The 21,888-nt window shown below is 45.5% G+C and overlaps 1 protein-coding gene across 4 annotated transcripts in view; it reads right to left on the bottom strand.

Annotated features, from left to right (window-relative positions):
• The window catches only part of arhgap39 (Rho GTPase activating protein 39), a 753,810-nt gene that overhangs the window by 673,303 nt on the left and 58,619 nt on the right, over window positions 1–21,888 (bottom strand). For 3 of the 4 annotated variants that reach the window (XM_072508028.1, XM_072508029.1, XM_072508027.1), the window contains one exon: window positions 7,845–7,935. The exons of the other annotated variant lie outside the window; for it this stretch is intronic. In XM_072508028.1, the coding sequence (XP_072364129.1) occupies window positions 7,845–7,933 (89 nt within the window). In that variant the 5' untranslated portion in view covers window positions 7,934–7,935. The remainder of the gene's footprint in view (window positions 1–7,844; window positions 7,936–21,888) is intronic. 4 annotated transcript variants of the gene reach the window in all.

Here is a 21,888-nt window from a genome sequence, read left to right as displayed (position 1 = left end):
TCATTGGTTTTTGATATCCTGAGATTGTGCAAGGTGCTGTATAAATATGTATTTTTCTCAAATAAATAGGATGTAATGGCACAATGCTAATATTTTACGGTGGTAATTTATTTGCTATATAAAAATAATGATCGAGATGTAACTCTGATATCATAATGCTCATGGATTGCATGAAAGGTATGCTCACCACATTCAGCCGGAACACAAGAGTAATCCCATGACACACTACTGTCCACTTCAACTGAAGTGTTACTAATTACTCAGGACAATGCTCTTTTTATGCTGACATCTTTCTCCATTTGTTCCTTTTAAGCTCCAAGTAAGTCATCCTATTCCACTCTGCCCCCTCTCGCAGCATCTCTCTTCAAACCAAAACTGAATATACCATTTCTTACTTCAAATTCTTCACTGTGATCTCTCATCTTCCTCAGTCTTTCCTCCTCTAGTCTTTTTAAAACCTGTAAATGTTCTCATATCAACTTGTTTAAACTTTTGTGGTGGTCCTCTTCTGAAGTCCCCAAAGTCCTGCATTACAGGTCTTGGCTTTGAGCGCTAGCTATCTTTATTGTACTATCGGAAGAAAATTTATATTGGTCTCTCCCACTTCTTCAGCAGTTTTTGTTTTGTTAGGCAAGGTTATTGATAGCTCAGGAACAAACACATGAAATTTGAGTTACGGTACAGATCACCGTGATCTAACCAAATGGCAGAACAGGCAGACAGGGGCCGAATGGTCTTCTTTTTTTTTAAAATTAAATATTTTATTGAAAATTTTTGGTCAACCAACACAGTACATTGTGCATCCTTTACACAATATTATAACAACACAAATAACAATGACCTATTTTATAAACAAAAAATGAATAAATAATAAATAACAAAAATGAAAACTAGCCCTAATTGGCAACTGCCTTGTCACAAGTAACACTCTCCAAAAATATAATTTAACAGTCCAATATATAATTATCTGTAGCAACGACCTATACATACTATACAGTATATATTAACAACCCTGAGAGTCCTTCTGGTTCCTCCTCCCCCTCCCCCCCCCCCCCCCCCCCCCCCCCCACACCCCCCCACCCCCCCCACCCCCCCCGATCCTGGGCTGCTGCTGCTGCCTTCTTTTTCCCATTCCGTCTATCTTTCTGCGAGGTATTCGACGAACGGTTGCCACCGCCTGGTGAACCCTTGAGCCGACCCCCTTAGGACGAACTTAATCCGCTCTAGCTTTATAAACCCCGCCATGTCATTTATCCAGGTCTCCACCCCCGGGGGCTTGGCTTCTTTCCACATTAGCAATATCCTGCGCCGGGCTACTAGGGACGCAAAGGCCAAAACATCGGCCTCTCTCGCCTCCTGCACTCCCGGCTCTTGTGCAACCCCAAATATAGCCAACCCCCAGCTTGGTTCGACCCGGACCCCCACTACTTTTGAAAGCACCTTTGTCACCCCCATCCAAAACCCCTGTAGTGCCGGGCATGACCAAAACATATGGGTATGATTCGCTGGGCTTCTCGAGCACCTCGCACACCTATCCTCCACCCCAAAAAATTTACTGAGCCGTGCTCCAGTCATATGTGCCCTGTGTAATACCTTAAACTGAATCAGGCTTAGCCTGGCACACGAGGACGACGAGTTTACCCTGCTTAGGGCATCTGCCCACAGCCCCTCCTCGATCTCCTCCCCCAGCTCTTCGTCCCATTTCTCTTTTAGTTCATCTACCATAGTCTCCCCTTCGTCCCTCATTTCCCTATATATATCTGACACCTTACCATCCCCCACCCATGTCTTTGAGATCACTCTGTCCTGCACCTCGTGTGTCGGCAGCTGCGGGAATTCCCTCACCTGTTGCCTCGCAAAAGCCCTCAGTTGCATATACCTGAATGCATTCCCTTGGGGCAACCCATATTTCTCGGTCAGCGCTCCCAGACTCGCAAACTTCCCATCCACAAACAGATCTTTCAGTTGCGTTATTCCTGCTCTTTGCCACATTCCATATCCCCCATCCATTCCCCCCGGGGCAAACCTATGGTTGTTTCTTATCGGGGACCCCCCCAAGGATCCAGTCTTTCCCCTATGCCGCCTCCACTGTCCCCAAATCTTCAGTGTAGCCACCACCACCGGGCTTGTGGTGTAGTTCCTCGGTGAGAACGGCAATGGGGCTGTCACCATAGCCTGTAGGCTAGTCCCCCTACAGGACGCCCTCTCTAATCTCTTCCACGCCGCTCCCTCCTCCTCTCCCATCCACTTACTCACCATTGAAATATTAGCGGCCCAACAATACTCACTTAGGCTCGGTAGTGCCAGACCCCCCATCCCTGCTACGCTGTAAGAATCCCTTCCTCACTCTCGGGGTCTTCCCGGCCCACACAAAACCCATGATGCTCTTTTCAATCCTTTTAAAAAAAGCCTTCGTGATCACCACCGGGAGGCACTGAAACACAAAGAGGAATCTCGGGAGGACCACCATCTTAACCGCCTGCACCCTCCCTGCCATTGACAGGGATACCATATCCCATCTCTTGAAATCCTCCTCCATCTGTTCCACCAACCGCGTTAAATTTAACCTATGCAATGTGCCCCAATTCTTAGCTATCTGGATCCCCAGGTAACGAAAGTCCCTCGTTACCTTCCTCAACGGTAGGTCCTCTATTTCTCTACTCTGCTCCCCTGGATGCACCACAAACAACTCACTTTTCCCCATGTTCAATTTATACCCTGAAAAATCCCCAAACTCCCCAAGTATCCGCATTATTTCTGGCATCCCCTCCGCCGGGTCCGCCACGTATAGTAGCAAATCGTCCGCATACAAAGATACCCGGTGCTCTTCTCCTCCCCTAAGTACTCCCCTCCACTTCTTGGAACCCCTCAACGCTATCGCCAGGGGCTCAATCGCCAGTGCAAACAATAATGGGGACAGAGGGCATCCCTGCCTTGTCCCTCTATGGAGCCGAAAATATGCAGATCCCCGTCCATTCGTGACCACGCTCGCCACTGGGGCCCTATACAACAGCTGCACCCATCTAACATACCCCTCTCCAAAACCAAATCTCCTCAACACCTCCCACAAATAATCCCACTCCACTCTATCAAATGCTTTCTCGGCATCCATCGCCACTACTATCTCCGTTTCTCCCTCTGGTGGGGCCATCATCATTACCCCTAACAACCTCCGTATATTCGTGTTCAGCTGTCTCCCCTTCACAAACACAGTTTGGTCCTCGTGGACCACCCCCGGGACACATTCCTCTATTCTCATTGCCATTACCTTGGCCAGGACCTTGGCATCTACATTTAGGAGGGAAATAGGTCTATAGGACCCGCATTGTAGCGGGTCCTTTTCCTTCTTTAAGAGAAGCGATATCGTTGCTTCAGACATAGTCAGGGGCAGTTGTCCCCTTTCCTTTGCCTCATTAAAGGTCCTCGTCAGTACCGGGGCGAGCAAGTCCACATATTTTCTATAGAATTCGACTGGGAATCCATCCGGTCCCGGGGCCTTTCCCGCCTGCATGCTCCTAATTCCTTTCACCACTTCTTCTACCTCGATCTGTGCTCCCAGTCCCACCCTTTCCTGCTCTTCCACCGTGGGAAATTCCAGCCGATCCAAGAAGCCCATCATTCTCTCCCTCCCATCCGGGGGTTGAGCTTCATATAATTTTTTATAAAATGTCTTGAACACTCCATTCACTCTCTCCGCTCCATCTCTCCTTCCTCATCCCTCACTCCCCCTATTTCCCTCGCTGCTCCCCTTTTCCTCAATTGGTGTGCCAGCAACCTGCTCGCCTTCTCCCCATATTCGTACTGTACACCCTGTGCCTTCCTCCATTGGGCCTCTGCAGTGCCTGTAGTCAGCAAGTCAAATTCTACATGTAGCCTTTGCCTTTCCCTGTACAGTCCCTCCTCCGGTGCTTCCGCATATTGTCTGTCCACCCTCAAAAGTTCTTGCAGCAACCGCTCCCGTTCCTTACTCCCCTGCTTCCCTTTATGTGCCCTTATTGATATCAGCTCCCCTCTAACCACCGCCTTCAACGCCTCCCAGACCACTCCCACCTGGACCTCCCCATTATCATTGAGTTCCAAGTACTTTTCAATGCACCCCCTCACCCTTAGACACACCCCCTCATCTGCCATTAGTCCCATGTCCATTCTCCAGGGTGGGCGCCCTCCTGTTTCCTCCCCTATCTCCAAGTCCACCCAGTGTGGAGCGTGATCCGAAATGGCTATAGCCGTATACTCCATTCCCCTCACCTTCGGGATCAATGCCCTACCCAGCACAAAAAAGTCTATTCGCGAGTAGACTTTATGGACATAGGAGAAAAACGAGAACTCCTTACTCCTAGGTCTGCTAAATCTCCACGGGTCTACACCTCCCATCTGCTCCATAAAATCTTTAAGTACCTTGGCTGCTGCCGGCCTCCTTCCAGTCCTGGACTTCGACCTATCCAGCCCTGGTTCCAACACCGTATTAAAATCTCCCCCCATTATCAGCTTTCCCATCTCTAGGTCCGGAATGCGTCCTAGCATCCGCCTCATAAAATTGGCATCATCCCAGTTCGGGGCATATACGTTTACCAAAACCACCGTCTCCCCCTGTAGTTTGCCACTCACCATCACGTATCTGCCCCCGTTATCCGCCACTATAGTCTTTGCCTCGAACATTACCTGCTTCCCCACTGTTTTTCGCATCTAGCCCTGAATGGAACACCTGCCCCACCCATCCTTTGCGTAGTCTAACCTGGTCTATCAGTTTCAGGTGCGTTTCCTGTAACATAACCACATCTGCCTTAAGTTTCTTAAGGTGTGCGAGTACCCGTGCCCTCTTTATCGGCCCGTTCAGCCCTCTCACGTTCCACGTGATCAGCCGGGTTGGGGGGCTTCCTACCCCCCCCCCCCCCTTGTCGATTAGCCATCACCTTTTTCCAGCTCCTCACCCGGTTCCCTAGCAGCTGTATCTCCCCCAGGCGGTGCCCCCCCGCCCATCCTCTCCCATACCAGCTCCCCCCTCTCCCCAGCAGCAGCAACCCAGTAATTCCCCCCTCCCACCCCCCCCGCTAGATCCCCCGCTAGCGTAATTACTCCCCCCATGTTGCTCCCAGAAGTCAGCAAACTCTGGCTGACCTCGGCTTCCCCCCGTGACCTCGGCTCGCACCGTGCGACGCCCCCTCCTTCCTGCTTCTCTATTCCCGCCATGATTATCATAGCGCGGGAACCAAGCCCGCGCTTCTCCCTTGGCCCCGCCCCTAATGGCCAACGCCCCATCTCCTCCACCTCCCCTCCTCCCCCCATCACCACCTGTGGGAGAGAGAAAAGTTACCACATCGCAGGATTAGTACATTAAACTCCTCTTTCCCCCCTTTTTAACCCCCCTCTTCGCCCCCCACATTCGCCCCACCACTTTGTTCAAATGTTCTTTTTAATAACCCGCTCATTCCAGTTTTTCTTCCACAATAAAAGTCCACGCTTCATCCGCCGTCTCAAAGTAGTGGTGCCTCCCTCGATATGTGACCCACAGTCTTGCCGGTTGCAGCATTCCAAATTTTATCTTCTTTTTATGAAGCACCGCCTTGGCCCGATTAAAGCTCGCCCTCCTTCTCGCCACCTCCGCACTCCAGTCTTGATAAACGCGGATCACCGCGTTCTCCCATTTACCGCTCCGAGTTTTCTTCGCCCATCTAAGGACCATTTCTCTATCCTTAAAACGGAGGAATCTCACCACTATGGCTCTGGGAATTTCTCCTGCTCTCGGTCCTCGCGCCATCACTCGGTATGCTCCCTCCACCTCCAACGGACCCGCCGGGGCCTCCGCTCCCATTAACGAGTGCAGCATCGTGCTCACATATGCCCCGACGTCCGCTCCCTCCGCACCTTCAGGAAGACCAAGAATCCTCAGGTTGTTCCTCCTTGCGTTGTTTTCCAGTGCCTCCAACCTTTCCACACATCGTTTCTGATGTGCCTCCTGCGTCTCCGTCTTCACCACCAGGCCCTGTATATCGTCCTCATTCTCGGCTGCCTTTGCCTTCACGACCCGAAGCTCCCGCTCCTGGGTCTTTTGTTCCTCCTTTAGCCCTTCGATCGCCTGTAGTATCGGGGCCAACAGCTCTTTCTTCATTTCCTTTTTGATCTCTTCCACACAGCATTTCAAGAACTCTTGTTGTTCAGGGCCCCATGTTAAACTGCCACCTTCCGACGCCATCTTGGTTTTTGCTTGCCTTCCTTGCCGCTGTTCTAAAGGATCCACTGCAATCTGGCCACTCTCTCCTCCTTTTTCCATCCGTATCCAGGGGGGATTCCCTTCTGGTTTACCGCACAGTGTTTTTAGCCGTCAAAATTGCCGTTGGGGCTCCTATCAAAGAGCCCAAAAGTCCGTTTCACAGGGAGCTGCCGAAATGTGCGACTCAGCTGGTCATCGCCGCACCCGGAAGTCCCGAATGGTCTTCTGTTCCAAAGCCCTGGCACGCCAGAGTGTATTGCAGCAGAACCGAGCCATTCCTCATATGTAAACCTAGTCAGTAAATGTCAACAATCTATTTGATCAAGAGAGAAAGAGGCTTCATATCCAAACTTGACCTCTCCAGACATCCGCCCCGGTGGAATGTCAGGAGCAGGGAACTTCAATTGCAAAGCGTGTATCTTCTCCTAACTAGTCACATCAATTTCCTTTAGGTGGATTGGCCATGCTAAATGGGTTGGGGGGGGTTGGGGGATTACCATTCTGGTGGATCATTTTCACCATAGAATCCTAGAATTTAGAGTGCAGCAGGAGTCCATTCGGCCCATCAGGTCTGCACCGACCCTACTTAAGCCCACACCTCCATCCTATCACCATAACCCAGTAACCCCACCTAACCTTTTTGACATTATGGGGCAATTTAGCATGGCCAATCCACCTAACCTGCACATCTTTGTACTGTTGGAAGAAACCGGAGCACCCGGAGGAAACCCACGCAGACATAGGTGAGAACATGCAAACTCCACATAGTCACCCGAGGCTGGAATTTAACCCGGGACCCTGGAGCTGTGAGGCAGCAGTGCTAACCACTGTGCCACCATGCCACCCTTCATAAAAGCCCAACACTATCCAATGAGATCTGCAAACACTCTATATAACAGAAACTGCATTTCCTAAGCTTTTATATTGTGATGAAACCGGCCATTCATTAGCTTTTTAAAATTACTTTCTGCACCTATAATGGCAGATTCATGGACACCCGAATTGCTTTGTTCAAGCTTGCCATCGCCATCATTTACTTTCTCAATACTTCCCCCATGACTTGTGTCCAAGAAACGTTTTTGGTCAATGTGGCAGAATTTCACCCAGAAATTTTGCACATAAGAGTTATACAGCACAGAAACAGGCTCTTCGGCCCACCATATTTATGCCATCAAATACCAATCTATACTAACCCTATTTACCAGCACTTGGTTCATAGTCTGCCATGCCGTGCCGATTTAAATGCTCGTCCAGCTGCTTCTTAAATGTTGCGAGAATACCTGCCCCCACCACCCTCTCAGGCAGCGTATCCAGTCTCTCCTCATAGCTGAAACTTTCTATCCCAGGCAACATCCTGGTGAATCCCCTCTGCACCCTCTCCAATGCTATCAAGTTCTTCTGATGGTACGCGACCAGAAATGCATACAGTATCCCAACTGTGGCCTAACCAACGTTTTATAAAGCTGTACCAAGATTTGCCTGCTCCTATATTCTATGCAGATAACCTTGTTTGAAGACAAATGCCATTTGCTTTGACAATTTAAAATGGCTGTTCAGAGAAAGGCCGAGTTGCAAATTAAATTATGTAGCATAGGTCATGATGAATCAGTCACAGTAGGTATCAGGGACTTACATTCTCTCATCCATTAGCATTCCGGGAGGGCGTTGGAATTCACCATAGTAACTGGTGTTACGGTTCCTTTGATCAGCATTGATTGACATCCCTATGTTCAAAGAAATTAAAAAGTATAAAATTCAAGAATCCTTCAACAGCCGGTAGCTCTGGCACAGTTTCCAAAATACGTCCAGGACCACAGTGAATATTAAAGCCAATATGTTCGACCTCGACCCGGAGGGCACACCACAAAGCTACATTTTATGTATCAAGAAAAGAGAAGGAAAAAAATGGGGAAGAGGTATTATCGGATCGGCCCATCTATAAACAGCTGTAGGAAGGATAAAACAGGCTTCTTGAAGACAGTTCCTACAACTTTCATATGCTTTTACTGTACCGTGCAGTATTCCTATGGTACTTTAGATTACTCATTAGTAAATAAATTGGATTAAGAGTGCCCAGGTCCTCAGTGTGCTAGTTTCTACCTTACAGATTACATTGCGACATGGTGTGAATACTCTGCAATTTCCAGTGCAGTGTGGTGCTGCTAAATGGGGTAATTGTTAGCTCTGGGCTATTCAATCCATAGATTGCCAATTCTTAACAAGCGCAGCCCACTCAAGTAGAAATTATTGCAACCATTAGCGTGCAGTGTTTAAGAAGCTTAAACCGTTACACCTTTATTATTTTTATAGTGTCACTTTTAGTGATGCAAGAAAAGATGGGAGCATTACAGGCATGTTACCTCGGCTCCAAACTCTGGAATACTCTCCTTACATATCAACACCTCTCCGACATGCTTTCCTCCTTTGAGACACTCCCCAAAGCCTGCTTCTTTGAACCAAGCTTTTGGCCATCTGATCAATATCTCATTTTGTGTCTCAATCTCATATTTTATCCTAAGAAGCAAATTTAAATTTTTTTTGATTTTTTTTTTGAGTGGATATTGAATCGTAGAATTTACAGTGCAGAAGGAGGCCATTTTGCCCATCGGGTCTGCACCCTAACTAAGCCCACACGTCCACCATATCCCCATAACCTCACCCAACCTTTTTGGACACGGAGGGCAATTTAGTGTGGTCAATCCACCTAACCTGCACATCTTTGGACTGTGGGAGGAAACCAGAGCACCCGGAGGAAACCCACGCAGACACGGGAGAACATGCAGATTCCATAGACAGTGACCCAAGCCAGGAATCAAACCTGGGACCCTGGAGCTGTGAACCAACTGTGCTAACCACTGTGCTAACTTGGTTACATTAGATTCGGGAAGCCTAATTCAACCCTCTGCTTAAACTGTTTGACTTTGTCTGGGACATGCAATGTTTTCCAGTCCGTCTCTGGAAACCGGACTACCATTCCTTCGGAACTTGGAGCAGCAATAAGTTATTCAGCCTGTCAAGCCTGTTCCACTATTCAATTAGAACATGGCTGATCATCTACCTCAATTCCACTTTCCTGCACTATCGCCAAATCTCTTGATATCATTCGTCTCCGGAAACCTATCAATTTCTGTTTTGAACACCCCCAATGATTGAGCTTCCATAGCCCTCTGGAGTAGAGAATTCCCAAGATCCCTCCACGCCTCGGTCTTAAATGGCATATCCCTTATTCCGAGATTCCGTCCCCTGATTTAGACTCACCAGCCAGGGGAAACATTTTATCTATATCCAACCCTGTACAAATTTTGTAAATTTCAATTAGATGGCCCCTTATTATTTGAATTTCCAGGGCATATGGATCCAGCCTCCTTTATCTCTCCTCACAAGACAATCCTACCATCCCTGGGATTAGTCTGGTCAACCTTTGTTGTACGCCCTCTATGGCAAGTCCTTCCATAAATTAGGCAACCAAAACAGTAACACAATACTCCAGGTGAGGTCTCAGCAAGGTGCTATTTAACTGCAGCAAGAACATCCTTACTCCTATACTCAAATCCCCTTGCAGCGAAGACCAACATACATTTTAGTTGCCCAATTGCTCACTGCACATGCTAGCGTTTAGTGAAACCAGGTCCCTTTGGACACCAACATTATCCAACCTCCTATTATTTAAGAAATATTGGGTGGGATTTACCGACGAACCTGCCACGTCTTGCTCGGTGGCCCGCCAGCGGAATATACCGATGCCGCCGTTGTCACCAGAAAACTCATGCGCTGGCGTGCGACCGGAATATCCGGCTGGCGTAAACAACCGGGAGATCGCGTTCATTAAGTCTTGTTTTTTCAGCCAAATTGAATAACCTCACACTGCTTCACATTATATTCCATCGGCCATGTTCCAGGCCATTCATTTAGCTTGTCCACGTCCTCTTAAAGCCTCCTTGCACCCGCCTCACAACTTGCGTTCCCACCCAGCTTGGTGTCAGCAGCAAATGTGGAAATCTTACAACTGGTCCCCCACATCAAATCATTTATATAGATTGTGAACAGCTGTGGATCCTTCTGGTATCACACTCGTAACGGCCTGCCATCCTGAGAATGATCCATTTATTCCTATTCTCTGCTTGCTGTCGGTTAACCAATTCTCGATCCATACTAGTATATTTCCCCCAATCCCATGTGCTCTAATTTAATATTTATCAACCCCCTGTGTGGGGCCTTATCAAAAGCCTACTGAAAATCTACATACACCACATTCACTGGTTCTCCTTTATCTATCCTACAAGTAATAACCTCCTCAAAAAACACCAAGTTTGTTATGAATACATAAATTCACATTGACTGCCCAATTTTACCTTTTTTTCTTAAATATTCAATTACCACAACCTTTACAATAATTAAAAAATGTCTCTACTTCTACTTATGTCAGACTCTCAGCGCTGTAGTTCTCCTTTCTCCCTCTTTGCTTAAATAGTGGGGTTATATTTGCTACTTTCCAGTCCGCAGGAACCTTTCTAGAATCCGCACAATTTAGAAAAATAACTACAAATGCATCCACTATCTCTACAGCCACCTCCTTCAACACACTGGGATGAAGTTGGAACATTAGGTTCATTTTATTAATTTGTTAAGTTCATTTGGTTCTTGGGATTTATTAACTACCTCTTCATTAATATTCTATTCTTTTACTTCCTCTGTTTCACAGGTCTCTCGGTTGCCGTCTACTCTTTTCTCTCTCTGCAGAACAAACGTTGTTTTAAAGGTTCAGCATGCTGTGATTTTGGCTTCGAGAATGCAAGCAGAATGGGTCCTGGCATCAGGGTCGGCCAGTGGTGCAGAATGTGTGACAACATCGGGTAGGAATCTGCAAAAGTGCACTGATCTCCGTGGTTGAAACCAATTTTGTGTTCTGCTAACGCAGGATAAACCAGGAATGTGCCCAAATTGCCTTCAATCTCTACTGACTCTCTCCTGATGCGAGAGAGGTGATCAGATTGCAGCGCTACAGGTAGAACGCGACTTGAATTGTCATTTTCATCTGCTAATCAACACTGTCGGCTTACTATTGCTGCCACCATATTGTATTATCTCCTTCTCGATTAATACAAAAGGTTGAAGGATAGACAGAGAGGTTGAACACAGAGCTTCATTGGAAATTTATTGCTGTGTCAGTTTACATGTGCTAACAGACTGTGCCAAGGGATTAGAATCACACGATATTGCATCACTTCTCGTAATAACATACATATTAGCATAAACATTGTTAAATGATTATATTTAGCATACCACCCACTATCACAAGGAAAGAATTAATTGCAATATATGATCAAAACTAAAATCTATGAAAATTAGGATTACATGGATAGTTTTGCATGAATTATTACAACTCAACAATGCTCAGAATTTGGCTTTTTGCAAAATAACAGAGTACATATCATTCCCCATAGTCCAATGACAGGACTGAGGCCTTTGTGGAACAATCAATCCCTGGCTCATGTGTCAGCTATTAATCAGTTTGAAGCACTCTTACTTCTGAGTCAGAAGGTTTGAGTCCCACCCGAGGAACCGGAGTACAAAACAACAAACAGGTTGGCATGCCCAGTGCTGGACTGAGAGAGAGCTGCACTTTGGCATCTTTAGATGAGATACTAAACTGAGGCCTCATTTTCCCCCTCTGGTGGATGTAAAGATGCCACGGCACTATGCTGAAGAAAATGGAAGTTCGCCCTGGTCTCCTATTTATCTCTCATTTAACACCTCATCACAGAGGTGTGTGTGGGAGCTTGCTGCGCTCATGTTGGCTGCCACGTTTCCCATTTTACATAACTACATTTCAAAAGATAGTACAGGAGAAATGGTTATAGATCCCTGGGATATTGGGACCATTTGACCAATACCGATGTTCTTTTAAGGCAATATAACAGTGCTGTGGGAGCGGGTTGAAACTGATTTTACAGGTTTTCGGAATCAGGATATAGCATTAGAAAGAATTGGCACAGACAGATAGAACAAGAGTAAGAAATAGTAAGATATTATCTGGGGTCAGGGTAAAGAGGGAATACAGTAGAATCTCTTTCAGATTTGCTGTGCAAAATGTAAACACAAAAAGTGTGGTAAATCAGGTTGGTGAGCTGGATGCACAAATAGGCACATATGCTGTGTGATAACAGAGACCTGGATTTAAAAAAGCAGGGAACTGGTTCATAAATATTCCTGGACAAGGTATACAGGAAAGATAGAGAAGGAAAGAAAGGAGAAGGTCCCAAAGGTTGGCCGGTTCGTAAAAATGGGTCCCCGGAAAAAAAGTTGAAAAACACTGCTTTAGTCTGTAGGCCACCAACTAGTGGGAAAGATATAAATTGCAAGGAAATTACTGTGAGGTGCAAGATCTAAACAGCAGTGATAATGCAAGACTTTAATTATCCTAACATTGACTGTGATAATAAAAATAATGCAAAGAGCAGAAAAGCAGAAAGGGCTCGGAAGTAACATTTCCAACCTCATGAAGTGACCCCATTTCCGATCCGGTTCTGGGAAATGAGGTTGGTCAAGTGGATTACGAGTCAGTCAGAGAACATTTAGGGAACAGTGATCAAAGTATTACAAGATTTAGGCTGCTAACAGAAAAGGACAGAGCAATTGGGACCGATTTCAGTAAGCTCAGTCATAGATGACAGAGGATAGAGATGGAAGGGTGCTTTTCTGAATGAAAGGTTGGGACTGGTGGTGTTCCAGAGATCTGTGCTGGGACCTTTGTTGTTCGTAGTATATATAAATGATTTGGAGGAAAACGTGGATGGTCTGATTAGCACGCTTGGGGACAACACAAAGGTTGGTGGAGTTGCGGATAGTGTAGAGAATTGTCAGAGGATACAGCAGGATATAGATTGGTTGGAGACTTGGGCGGAGAAATGGCAGATGGAATTTAATCCAGACAAATGTGAGGTAATGCATTTTGAAAGATCTAATACAGACTGGAATTATACGGTAAATGGCAGACCCTTTAGGAGTATTGACAGGCCGAGAAATCTGGGTGTACAGGTCCACAGATCCTGAAATTGGCAACGCATGTGGATAAAGTAGTCAAGAAGGCATACAACATGCTTGCCTTCAACGGTCGTGGCATTGAGTATAAAAATTGGCAAGTCATACTACAGCTGTACAAAATCTTAGGCCGCATTTGGAATATTGCGTACAATTCTGGTCACCACATGCCAGAACGATGTACGTTTTGGAGAGGGTACAGATGAGGTTTAACAGTATGTTGCTGGTCTGGAGGGTATTAGCTATGAGAGGTTGGATAAACTCGGATTGTTTTCACTGGAACAACGGAGGTAGAGGGACGCCCTGATAGAGATTTACAAAATTGTGAGCGGCATGGACAGAGTGGTTAGTCAGAAGCTTTTACACAGGGTGGAAAAGTCATTTACTAGGGGACATAGGTTTAAGGTATGAGGAGCAAAGTTTTGAGGAGATGTGCGAGGCAAGTTTTTTTTTGTTTTTTTTTAAACACAGAGGGTGGCGAGTGCCTGGAACGGGCTGCCAGGGGAGGCTGTGGAAGCCGGTACGATAGCAACTTTTAAGAGGCATTGTGACAAACACAGGAATAGGATGGGAATAGAGGGATACGGACCCCGGAAATGCAGATGGTTTTAGTTTAGATAGGTATCATGATCGACGCAAGCTTGGAGGGCCGAAGGGTCTGTTCCTGTGCTGTACTGTTCTTTGTTCTATGACACCTATTCCAATTCACCGGTGACAGATCCAAAGATTGGCAAGAATAATGGGCTGCCTTCAAAGAGGAGATGGTTTGGATACAGTTTTTTTTAGAATAAATTTAGAGTTCCCAATTCATATGAGCTGGTTTAGCTTAGTGGGCTAAGACACCTGGTTTGTGATGCAGAACAAGACCAGCAGTGCAGGTTCAATTCCCATACCAGCTTACCTGAACAGGCGCCGGAATGTGGCGACTAGGGGCTTTTCACAGTGACTTCATAACTTGTGACAATAAAAGATTATTATTATTTCCAATTAAGGGGCAATGTAGCGTGACCAACCCACCTAACCTGTACATCTTTGGGTTTTGGGGCGAAACCCATGCAAACACGGGAACTCCACGGACAGTGACCCAGAGCCGGGATTGAACCTGGGACCTCGGCGTCGTGAGGCAGCAGTGCTAACCACTGGTTTGGATACAGCTGAGATATATTCGCACAATAGGGAAAGATAGGGGAGCCCATCCAGAACTCCCTGGATGACAAGAGGTAGAGTGCAAGACGAAGTGGAAATGATTGCATATGAGAATTGGCAGGTTGATAAATCGTGCTGAATGTCCAAAGTTCAGGGCGTGGGGTGGGCGACAAAGGAAATCTGATGCAAGGAGACAGGGTACAAAAACACAGGAATAGTAGGCCATTCAGCCCTTCAAACTGTGGTTTCAACTATACTTTGCTGCCTGCACCCCCGTCAAATAACCCTGGGACTTCCTTGCCTATCAAAGATTTGTCTAACTCTGCCTTGAATTAATAAATTCAATGTCTCAGCCTCCACTGCTTTCTGGGCAAGAGGATTCCACATGCTAACGATCCTCAGAAAGAATTTATTCCCCATCTCAATTTTAGATAGCAGACCTCTTGTATTTCAACTGTGCCTCCTGGTTCTCGTCTCTCACACAAGTGGAAACATCCTACTGGTATCTACCTTGTCAAATCACCTGAAGATCTTGCGTTTCAACATATTCTAATTCCTCTAAACTTCAATGAGTGCAGGCCCAACCTGTTCAACGTTTCAGTGACGAACAGGAAACATAAAAGGGAATCCAAAAGTTTGCTACATACAAATAATGAAAGGGCTGCCTTACGGCGCTGAGGACCTGGATTCAATCCCAGCCCCGGGTCACTGTCCGTGTGCAGTTTCCACATTCTCCCTGTGTCTGCGTGGGTCTCACCCCCCACAACCCAAAAAGGTGAGCAGGGTAGACGGGTTGCCCCTTAATTGGGAGAAAAAGAAATTGGATACTCCGAAACAAATAATTTTTTTTTTTAAAGCAAATAATGAAAGGGTTTAAGTGCAGGGGGTGTGGGGGACAATTAGGGATTAGAAAATGGGGATTTATGCATGTCGGGTGTACAGGACAAAATTTCAATATTTGAAAATGACACAAGATCTGGAAGCATTGTGAACTGTGAGGAGGATAGTGATAAACTGTGAGAGGTCAGATTGGCTGGTGAAAGGGAGGACACCTGGCAGATGCATTCAGTGCAGAGAAGTGTGAGGTGATACATTTTGGTACAAAGAAGAAAGACAGGCAACATAAACTAAAGGGTATTTTAAACAGGGTTCAAGAAGGGAGACCTTGGGGTATATGTGCACAAACCATTGATGGTGTCAGCACAGGTCGAGGAAAGTGATTAAAAAGGGATTTTGGCTTTATAATTAGACGCATAGGGAATAAAAGTAAAGATGAGCTATTGTAAAATGCTGGTTCAGCCGCAACTGGGATATTGTGTCCAATTCTAGGACCTTAGGAAGGATGTGAAGCTTTTGAGAGGGTGCAGAAAATATTACAAGGCCGAGTCAACATGGTTTTATAAAAGGGAAATCATATTTAACCATTTTTTTTTTTGTTCATGTGACGTGGGCATTGCAGGCTGTGCCAACATTTATTACCGATCCTTAATTGACCTTGAGGGGGCATTTAAGAGTCAACCACATTGCTGTGGGTCTGGAGTTACATGTAGGCCAGACCAGGTAATGACGGCAGATTTCCTTCCCTAAAGGAAGTTAGTGAACCAGATGGATTTTTGTGACAATCGACAATGGTTTAATGGTCATCATTAGGCTTTTAATTCCAGATTTTATTGAATTCAAATTTCACCATCTGCCGTGGTAGAATTTTAACCTGGGTCCCTAGAGCATTACTGTGGGTCTCTGGTTTACTAGTCCAGTGCCAATACCACTACACCACGTCCTTCTTTTAGGAAGTAACAAGGTGAATGAAGGAGAACCTGCAGATGTCGTGCATTTTGGATTTCCAAAGGGCATTTGATAAGGTACCAAATCAAAGGATACTACACCAGAGCACAAGATGGGTTGACATATTGGCATGAATAAGGGATTGGTTAGCTAACAGGGAAAAGAGTAGGCATTAATGGGTCATTTTCAGGTGGCAAGTTGTAACCAGTGGAGAGCTACAGTGATCTGTGCTGGGGCTTCAACTATTTACAATCTATATTAAGGGGCTGGTTTAGCACAGTGGGCTAAACAGCTGGCTTGTAATGCAGAACCAGCCTCCCCGAACAGGAGCCGGAATGTGGCGACTGGGGGCTTTTCACAGTAACTTCATTGAAGCCTACTTGTAACAATAACCGATTATTATTATTATTATTAATGATTTGGGTGAAGGGGCCGAATGTATGGGAACTAAATTTGCCGATGACACCAAGATAGGTAGGAAAGTAAGTTGTCAAGTGGGTAAAGAGTCTACAAAGCAGTATTGATAGGTTCAGTGAATGAGCAAAAACTTGACAGATGGAGTAAAATGTAGGAAAATGTGAACATACCTACTATAACAGGAAGAATTGAAAAGCAGCATATTATTGAAATTGAGATTGATTGCACAACTCGGGATTGGGTGCCCTGGCACACAAATCACAAAAGTTAGTATGCAGGTACAGCAAGTAATTAGAAAGACAAATGGAACGTTGGCATATATTACAAGAGGAATGGAATATGAAAATAGGGAAGTTTAACTGCAGGTGTCCAGAGCCTTGGTGAGACCATACCTAGAGTACTATATATAGTTTTGGTTTCCTTGTTGGAAAAGCATATAACTGTATTAGAAGCAATTCATAGAAGGTTTACTCTACTCATTCGTGGCATGAAGAGCTTATCTAATGAAGAAATGTTGAACAGGTTGGGTCTATACCCATTGGAGTTCAGAAATGTTTTCTCAAGAGGGTCGATCGCCTGAAACTCTCTTCCACAGAAGGCAGTGAAGACTGTATTAGGCCGAGTTGGATAGATTTTTGAGACAATGTCGTCATGGGCGGCACGGTAGCACAGTGGTTAGCACCGATGCTTCACAGCTCCAGGGTCCCAGGTTTGATCCCCGGCTTGGGTCACTGTCTGTGCAGAGTCTGCACGTTCTCCCCGTGTCTGCGTGGGTTTCCTCCGGGTGCTCCGGTTTCCTCCCACAGTCCAAAGATGTGCAGGTTAGGTGGACTGGCCATGCTAAATTTGCCCTTGGTGTCCAAAAAGGTGGGGTGGGGTTGCTGGGTTATGGGGATAGGGTGGAGCTGTGGGATTAGGTAGGGTGCTCTTTCCAAGGGCTGGTGCAGACTCAATGGCCTCCTTCCGCATTGTAAATTTTATGATTCTATAGTTCTATAAAAATTCTATACTTCAAAAATTATTTGGGGGGGGGCAGGAAAGTGATATTGAGACAATATCCAGATCAGCCATGGTCTTATTGAATGAAGGAGCAGGCTCAAAAATCCGAATGGCTCACTCCCAAGCCCTATGTTCCTATAAGGGACTCAAGTCAATGGATAGATTAGAGAACCTGGGATCATTCTCCTTGAGAGGAGAGAATGTTGCGAGGACATTTGTTAGAGGTATTCTAAATGATGAGGGGACCAGACAGGGTAGAGAGGGAGAAACTATTCCCATTATCAGAAGGGCACAAGATGACACAAATTTAAGACAAATAACAAAAAAAACAAAGATGACATGAAAGGAAAGTTTTGGTTTTTTTTTTTACACATTAAGTGGTTAGGACTGCCTGAGAATGTACTGGAGGCAGATTGAATTTCAAAAGGAAATTGGATAAGCGCCTGAAGGAAAAGAAAATGTAGGGTTACAGGGAAAGGGTCAGGGTGAGTGGCCAGCTAAATTAGTCTTACAGAAAACTGGAATGGAAGCAATGGGCCAAATTCCGATCCCCTCTAACCAATTTACTATCTCAGTCGCTGTAACACACTTTGGGCCATCCTGCAGTCATGGAAGGTGTTATAGAAAGGCAAATCTTTCTTTCTGGACAAAGACCTTTGTCTGAAGGTGCATCTCCTGAGTTGGCAACTGTGAAATAATTGAGGACATAGGAATTTTAAAAAAACAATGCATGACATGTAGTAAAATAGAAATAACTTTGATTTGGACAGAGAGGAATAGGAAATGTGTGCTAGGGTGGCTTATCACACTATCCTTCCAGATATAAGACTTGTATTCATTTTCAACTCCGACTAACAAAAAGAAACACACCTCATTGGCTGCCACTTTTTCCCCACATTACAGTGATTGCGCTTTTAAAGTACTTTATTCGTTATAAAGCCCACTTAGATCAACAATGGCCATGCAATAAATGTAGATTGATCTTTTCTTTCCCTGTCTACTGGTTGTAAGTGTTTGCTGACTGACTTAGTGGACAGTTGCATGATAAAGGCGCAGAACTAAGTTACAAAGACCACAAGAATTCATAAACACAAGAAGCAGGGGTAGGCATTCAGTCCCTCGAGTGTGCTCTGCCATTCCGTAAGATTAAAGCTGATCTGATTGTGGCCTAAAATTCATCTTCCCACCTGTCCCCACAACCTCAGGCTCCCCCATTAACCAAAACTCTATCCAACTCAATCTTGAATATATTCAACAACCCTGCCTCCACCACTTTCTGGGGAGGAGAATTCCACAGACCAACAACCCAGAGAGGAAAACACTCTCCTCATCTTCATCTTAAGTGGGAGAGCCATTAAATTTAAACTGTGTCGCCTAGTTCTTGTCTCTCCCAAAGCGGAAACATCCTCCCAGCATCCATACTGTCGAAACATCTGAAGGAGAGGGAGAGGAAAGCGAAGATTCAACTGGAAGCATTAACTGTTTTTCCCTCCCTCGATGCTGACAGACCTGCTGGGTTTTTCCAGCACATTCTCTTTACACTGTCTAAACACTATACACCAAACATGTTTTATTCTAAACGACAGAAAATATGCCCTATCTAACTTTTAAAACATCAAAAAATCCCCCTTCCCCGGTTATACTTCGTTCCTTAAGTAGATATTTCATTTCCCAGGAGTGAGTCCAAAATTATTCTCAGCTCCTGACGGCTTGCTTTTTTCCCCCATTTTCCAGCCAGGTATCTTCTAATCCCCAAACTGACTTTCCGAGTCAAGTTTACCCTGGAGATTTCTCCCTCTAACCAAAGCTAGGTAAATCTTCCAGTTTCATTTAAATCCTCATGATCCTCAACGCAAGCATAAGCTCCCATCCACATTCCCTCCATCTCTTTCACGCTCCTCTGATTCTTGCAGACTCACTGACTCTGTCAGGTTCAGTGATATCTGAGAAATCCCTGGAAGATGACATGCAATGATTTGTTATGGACTCTTCCACTTTCCAGGCCCATCTCCATGGCAATTTAAATCACATGGGCGTTGTATCCAGGTAGACATGCTAATTAGCTACCTTCCAGACCCCCAATTCCATTCTATCTAAACCACTTTAAATGGTTTAAAGTACAACCATTTACAAAAACTGACATTCCTAGTACCTCCCACAGGACTCCAAAACAAAATATGTATCCACTGTCAGCACAGCTGCTCTGGTCATTTAAAAAAAACATACAGGTGGCAATATCTTACACTTTCTTCCCAGCAAGACAACCTGGGGCCCCACTTTGAGAACCGATCCACAGAAGTTTGCTGCCAGGTAGAATTCAGCACAGATCACATGGCCTCCTTCATTCCTCCATTTTACCCTAAGTTAAAGGAACAGCCCCTAAATATAACAATCTTACCAATTTAAATAAAATAAAAGCAAATTACGGATGCTGGAATCTGGAATCATACCAACTTCACATTTGTAACAATTGAAATAAAAGCATCCAAGTTTTGTTGCAGGGTCCCAGAATAATAATCAGCACATTTGGGTGGGTGATCCGGCCCGAATTTAGTCATCTCCTCCAGCTGTACCACATAAAGCACTTTGGTGAAAAGTGGATCTATTGAAGTAGGGACCAAAGGAACTAACAAGTTGCAGATTAAAGTACTTCCAATTCTAAGCTCAACAAGTTGCTGTTACCTTTATCCTAATAATGGACGTCTCAAGTGACAAACTGCCCACTCATTAGGCATATCACAGAAAACCATCAGATCTTAATCTTGCCTCCTCTTTAAAATATGTAGAAATGTAAAATAATTCCAGGTTATAGAGCTCTTTAATGTGTAGCTAGCTAACAGAATGTATTTTCCCCACTCATAGTCTGAGGGGAAAGATTCAATTTTCTTACTTGGCCAGCAGACCTAATGGCGGCCCACATCCTTTGAGTGATACATTAACAAAAGGGAGGCGCGTGCAACTGAAATATGTGGCCTTTTGCAAGTAGCTAGTCATAGCAACACAAGCTGGCATCCTTCCCAATCCTTGATATCAGGCCCAGACCTCAGAAGCAATTTACAAACTCGGTAACAAGTCTGGGACTTTTGATAAATTTGTTCCCATTGAAATTAGAGGATTAAAATCACTAGCTTTCAAAAGTTGCGATTATTTCTGTTTAATTAGGTACTGCCCAATTAAAGAGATTCATCACGACAGCATGCGGGCAGTCTGGATAAATTCAGCCCATCTTAAATGGTCTGTTTTGCCGTGCGACAACGAAAGAACGATAATATATTCCAAGTCAAGATGAAGAGTGACCTGGAGGTGAACTTGTATCCCTATGCATCTGTGCCCTCGTTCTTCTTGGCATTAACGATCATGGGTTTGGGAGCTGTCGAGGAAGCCTCAAGAAGTTGCTGCAATGCAGCTTATAGATTGTTGCCTGGGAGTGCTGTACTCAGTACTTCCTCTCTCTTCCCCCCCCCCCCCCCCCCCACCCCACCGGTGTCAACTCTTCTAACCAGAATCTGTTGTATTCTGATCTTCAGCCGGTTGGTTTAGCCCAAATCCCCACTGGTTTGAGTTTGACTGAGCTCCTGATGGGAGAGTTTTCTTTGAGACTTTGCAAAAAGGTAAGACTTCCTTCCGCATTAAGGGTCCAAGTTATTCAAGGGTCTCAAGTTACATTACCACAAAAATCCCCCTCGAGAATTTTCTTACTTCAGTAGGCTGAAAGTGCTGCTTTTTAAATTACTGTGATGTGGAGTGGATGTCCCGAAGGGTGGTACATTGGCGAGACCATGCAGACGCTGCGACAACGAATGAACGGACATCGTGCGACAATCACCAGGCAGGAATGTTCCCTTCCAGTCGGGGAACACTTCAGCAGTCAAGGGCATTCAGCCTCTGATCTCCGGGGAAGCGTTCTCCAAGGCGGCCTTCACGACGCGCGACAACGCAGAATTGCCAAGCAGAAACGTATAGCCAAGTTCCGCACACGAGTGCGGCCTCAACCGGGACCTGGGATTCATGTCGCATTACATTCATCCCCCACCATCTGGCCTGGGCTTGCAAAATCCTACCAACTGTCCTGGCTTGGGACAATTCACACTTCTTTAACCTGGGATTACCCCTATCTCTGGATCTGTAAACACTTAATTAACTGCAAATGCTCGCATTCTAAGCATTGTCTTGCATCTTTGAATTGGTCTACATATATGTTTCTGGAACATACCTCTTCATTCACCTGAGGAAGGAGCAGTGCTCCGAAAGCTAGTGTTTGAAACAAACCTGTTGGACTTTAACCTAGT

This window comes from Scyliorhinus torazame, chromosome 6, assembly GCF_047496885.1.
Source record: "Scyliorhinus torazame isolate Kashiwa2021f chromosome 6, sScyTor2.1, whole genome shotgun sequence".
NCBI classification, from domain to species: Eukaryota; Metazoa; Chordata; class Chondrichthyes; order Carcharhiniformes; family Scyliorhinidae; genus Scyliorhinus; species Scyliorhinus torazame.
The sequence above is the reverse complement of the archived record's forward strand: the minus strand, read 5'-3'. Positions and strand labels throughout refer to the sequence as shown.